General features: G+C 38.9%; 1 protein-coding gene across 1 annotated transcript in view; it reads left to right on the plus strand.

Moving 5' to 3' along the window:
- Nucleotides 1-5,000, plus strand: part of LOC104532558 (dedicator of cytokinesis protein 1) — a gene marked incomplete at both ends in the record, with an annotated part of 60,901 nt that overhangs the window by 33,510 nt on the left and 22,391 nt on the right. The window contains 2 exons of the mRNA XM_010177797.1: nucleotides 593-769; nucleotides 2,773-2,856. Coding sequence (XP_010176099.1) covers nucleotides 593-769; nucleotides 2,773-2,856 — 261 coding nt within the window. The remainder of the gene's footprint in view (nucleotides 1-592; nucleotides 770-2,772; nucleotides 2,857-5,000) is intronic.

A 5,000-nucleotide genomic window follows, 5' to 3' on the forward strand; every position in this document is an offset into this window, starting at 1 on the left:
ATCTAAACCTCCCCTCTTTCAGCTTAAACCCATTTCCCCTTGTTTTGTCATTAACTGCCCTTAGAAAAAGTCCCTCCCCAGCTTTCTTGTAGCCCCTTCAGGTACTGGGAGGCCGCTATAAGATCTCCCTGGAGCTTTCTCTTCTCCAGGCTGAACAGCCCCAACTCTCTCAGCCTGTCCTCACAGCAGAGCTGCTCCAGCCCTCGCATCATCCTCGTGGCCTCCTCTGGACTTGTTCTAACTGTTCCATGTCTTTCTTATGTTGGGGGCTCCAGAACTGGATGCAGCACTCCAGGTGGGGCTTTATAAGAGCGGAGTAGAGGGGCAGAATCCCCTCCCTCGACCTGCTGGACACACTTCTCTTGATACAGCCCAGGACACGGTTATTGGCCTTCTGGGCTGCAAGCGCACATATAGACACCAAATATTTAAATACCTGAAAACACCCCTTTCTGTTAATTATTGGTTAAAATATCTTTTGTTCTGAAATTCCTGAAATGTTACTTACTGTGGTGCTTTGGTGGACACCCAGTTCTGTGGCATGTTAAAAACTCTCCTCCTTGATTAATATCTCCTTCTGTTTTTATTTTAGGTTGAAATTAGTCCACTGGAAAATGCAATAGAAACCATGCAACTAACTAATGATAAGATCAATAATATGGTTCAACAGCATTTAAATGATCCAAATCTACCCATTAACCCTCTCTCCATGCTGCTGAACGGCATTGTGGATCCTGCAGTCATGGGAGGGTTCGCAAACTACGAGAAGGTAACGTCAAAATTATCCATCCTGCAGCACTTCACCTCTTTGAGCCTGGACTCTCCTGGAATGCTGCAGGATATGTGTGTGTGTGTTTGTCTATAAACTCTACGTGAGTGTCCCCTCAGATGTGCTTTATGGAACGCTGCTTAAAACTGAGCATTTCTCATGTCTTTCTGCTATTTATGGTGTGGTGGTTTCACTTCACTAGCACCTGACTAGCAGGCAAATGCAGCCGCTCGCTCACTCTTCCTTTCATTCCTCCAGGAGATAGAGGAGAGAATTGGGGGTAAGGAGACTCGTAGGGTGAGAGAAGAACAATTTAATCACTGAAATAAAATAAAATTTGAAATAATAATAGTAATAAAATATGCAAATGAGTGACACCCAGTGCCATTGCTCACCACCCGCCGACCAAGCCCGGCCCGTTCCCAGATCACGATCCTGGAGAAGCAACAATCCCGACCCGAAACTGCAATCCCGGGAGAGCCAGAGCCCGAGTGAAAGCCAGAGAGAAAGCAGACCCCCCTGAGAGAGAGACCTTCATTAATATACTGAACATGACGTTACGTGATATGGGATATCCCATTGGCAGAGCCAAATGCCAGTCTAGCTCATTAATTTCAATATTTCTCACCCCAAAAAAAACTTCGCACTTGCAAACCAGCAAAACACAAAGTCCTTCGACTTCCAGTGATGACTGAAAACATCGGTCTGTTATCAGCATTCTTCTCATAACAAATCCCAGCTGAACCCAAACCCCAGAGCTGTTCTAGCTACTAGAGGAAACCCAGCTCTTTCCCATCTAAAAACCAGGACATACAGATACATTTTTGCCTTTCTACATTTGAAGCAAGTGTCAATGTTTAGCAGCCAGAGTACTTAGTAGGGGCGTGGTGGACAATTGCTTCCTAGCGTTAAGACACTAAAACTGGTGACATTTCCACTGTGTTCTCTCATGTGCTTGGACATCAGAACCGAAGCAGGAGTTTCTGGGTGAACTTCAGTGACCAGCGTAACCGATTGCAGTTCACAGAATCAGAATCCCAGCATGGCCTCGATTGGAAAAGCCCTTTAAGCTCATTGAGTCCCATCATGAACCCAACACTGACAAGTCCCTGACTAACCCATGTCCCTCAGCACTATGTCTACACGACTCTTCAATCCCTCCAGGGATGGGGACTCCACCACTGCCCTGGGCAACCCCTTCCAATGCCTCAGAACCCTTGCAGCAAAGAAATTCTTCCTCACATCCCATCTCAACTGCCCTGGCCACAACTGGAGCCCATTTCCTCTTGTCCTGTCCCTTGTTCCTTGGTTGAACAGACCCACCTCCACCTCTCTCCACCCTCCTCCAAGGGACTTGGACAGAGCTTTGCTTTCAAATGCAGCAGTTTTTAAAGGATTCATCAAATTGTAGAGACTTCAGAGATACTAATAAGTTGGAAATATGTCTGAATAATCTTAGCTGTGCTTTACGGCCTGAGCTTTTAAATTTAAATGGAGTGAGATATGAACAGTGGGAAACTCTAAACACAGGATGTAATTATATGTTGTGGGTAGGAATCATGTGAAGCTAAGCACACACGAGCAACGTGTATTTTGTAACATAAATGCAGGAGACATGTTGCTGTATCCATCTGTTTATGTCTTTCTGTCAATCTCACCCATTTCATCTACCAAAATTTCATCTACTGAAATTTCTCGTGTCCTGGGAACTGCTAGAGAGACATTTCAGAGATGTGCCCAAGAGATTCAGTCTTAATCACCGTCTGCTCACCTGCCCACTTAATAAGCTCATGAAAAATTGATATTTTAATCTTATAACATTGTTAAATTCAACATCTCTCTCCTAGATTTTCATTTCTATTGGTAGCTATTGCTGCTATTTTGCAGAATTTGGGGGTTGATTCATTTCTCTTTGCTATAGGTCGTTCTTCCATGGTAGATGTCGAGTCATTTTCTGTAATACATGAGTATCAATTCTGAATTCCTTTCTCTCTCTTGACTAGGCTTTTTTTACTGAAAAATATATGCACGAGCATCCAGAAGATCATGACAAGATTGAAAAACTGAAGGATCTGATCGCTTGGCAGGTAAAAAAAACCCCTTTAATTCAAGCTGGTTGGAGCCAAGTGCTGTACTGAGACAGTTTAGTGTCACTTCTGAGAAAATTCAGCCATTAAACTATTCACCCTGAGCACACTCCTTTGCCATTTAAAACTGTCTTGGAACTTGAGCTAAAGTTCATCTTTTCAAATCTGACATCATTTGTCATTTGATAAACCCGCAAGGAACAAACATGATCAACCTTTTTTTCTTTTTTCTTTCCTTTTTTTTTTTTTAACCATAATATAGCAAAAATCTGTCATCTGTATCAAACGAGAAAATATTTTTAATAGTATTGATTGTTATTATTGGTCATTTAGTTTTGCATTTTAATTTTCTAAGGCTCGTTTCAGAAATTCTTCTCAGACAGTAAGATGAAATGCTTAACCCTGAATCCCTCCTCCTTACACACATTTCTTCATATATTCACTTTTTTCTTCAAATAATGTGTTTTCAATTTATAAAACTTTCTACATATACTTACAATACCTTTTAGTACAGAATATTAAATATGGGAGTTGCAAAAATTAACTTGCATGCAAAATATTTAGTAAATTCATCTGGATGTTGTGAAGATTTTTAGTTCATTTGTTGTGGAACTTCACATGGTACAAAATCATTATTGATTCGGAAAGGATGTGAAATTACCAGGTATTTTTATGATGATGTGTTAAAGCAGAAATCCTTTAAATGTAGGATAACTCAGGTAATATTTCCAGTCCAGTGCCTGAGACAAAGCAGGAACCTCCTCTTGCATGAAAATCTGAGTTTACATGTACCAAAGAATATTTTTCAGAGCTAAGAAGAAACAATTCCAGTTTTGTTCCATATACTGAACGTTTTCCATATATTTCCATAATGTTATGATAAGTAAAAAAAAAAATATATATACCAGTATGCCTGGAAATGTTTTTCTCCTAGAAGAAGAAAGTGCATCATTGTCTTTTTATATTCAATTTTGTCTTTATAATAAGGGGAATAATTTCCATTTCTATAAGTTTCCATCTTGGAGTAGAACCAAAGATACAGAATAAAAAATAATAATAAAAAAAAAAATCCTCTGAAGACCATCAAAACTATCAGTGAATAAAAACTCTTTGGATCTGCAAAAAAAAAAAAAAAAAATTAAATTATTTATTTATTTTCTTATGAGCTTTTACAGAAGATTAGATTTTAGGAGCTTTAAGTTTTAGAGAGGAAAATAATTTGATCCCAGAAGACTAACTTGATGTCAGCTCGCTGGCTTTGCTTCTGATAACGATACTTCAAATGAATTGCAAACACACTTTTCCTCGTCATTTTGGTGAGGTTTGCGTTTTAAAATAACATTACTATTTGTAAATATATATGGCAGGTAATCACGTTGTATTTTAATTATTCAGTGGTTTTAAATACATAATTTCCCATCAATATGGTAAATCCAGAATGATACGGACCAGAAAAATAGAAAAAAGGGATGAAAAATGGGTTTTATATCTGAAAATTCTTTTCACTGGGTGTGTCACGATGGAAATCAGTGCTTTTAGATTACCTCAGACTTTTCATATATATTTAGTTTATCCAAAGACTTCAACCTCCTCTGAAATGATTCCAGTTTTCAGTAGACACACGGCATAAGGGGAGCTGACTGCCAAACATCAGCCGGTGGCAGGAGAGGAGGGAGTTGTTCTGGAAAGTTCCCGGCGTGAGGCAGTGGGCTGAATTCCTCCCGGGTTTGACAGTGATTGAAAGCAAAAATGAGTTTTCATTTTTCACTTTGGAAAGTTTTGGAATCACGCGGAGATTTTCTTTATGCTGGAGAAATCAATCTGGATATATGAAATATTCACCTGACAATCTTATTATCAGCTGACTAGTTAAATTTAGATTTTTTTTTCTATCCCCCTACCTCACCTTTGTCTCTGTTGTTCTTTGGCATTCATATTCCTCCAGACATATTCCTTTTATAATTCCTATGAACTTTAATTACACCTTTTTTCCCTATCTATTATTTTTTTCAGAGAAATATCATTACTAAATCAATGTCCATTTTTGTCCATCCTAGTGATTTTCCAACTTGGACAAAAATGCTCCCGTGCTACCACATCATTTTAAGCTGATTTTTTATTTTAACATGAAGAAAATTAAATGA

The sequence above is a fragment of the Antrostomus carolinensis genome, unplaced genomic scaffold, assembly GCF_000700745.2.
Source record: "Antrostomus carolinensis isolate BGI_N321 unplaced genomic scaffold, ASM70074v2 scaffold5281, whole genome shotgun sequence".
Classification (NCBI taxonomy): Eukaryota; Metazoa; Chordata; class Aves; order Caprimulgiformes; family Caprimulgidae; genus Antrostomus; species Antrostomus carolinensis.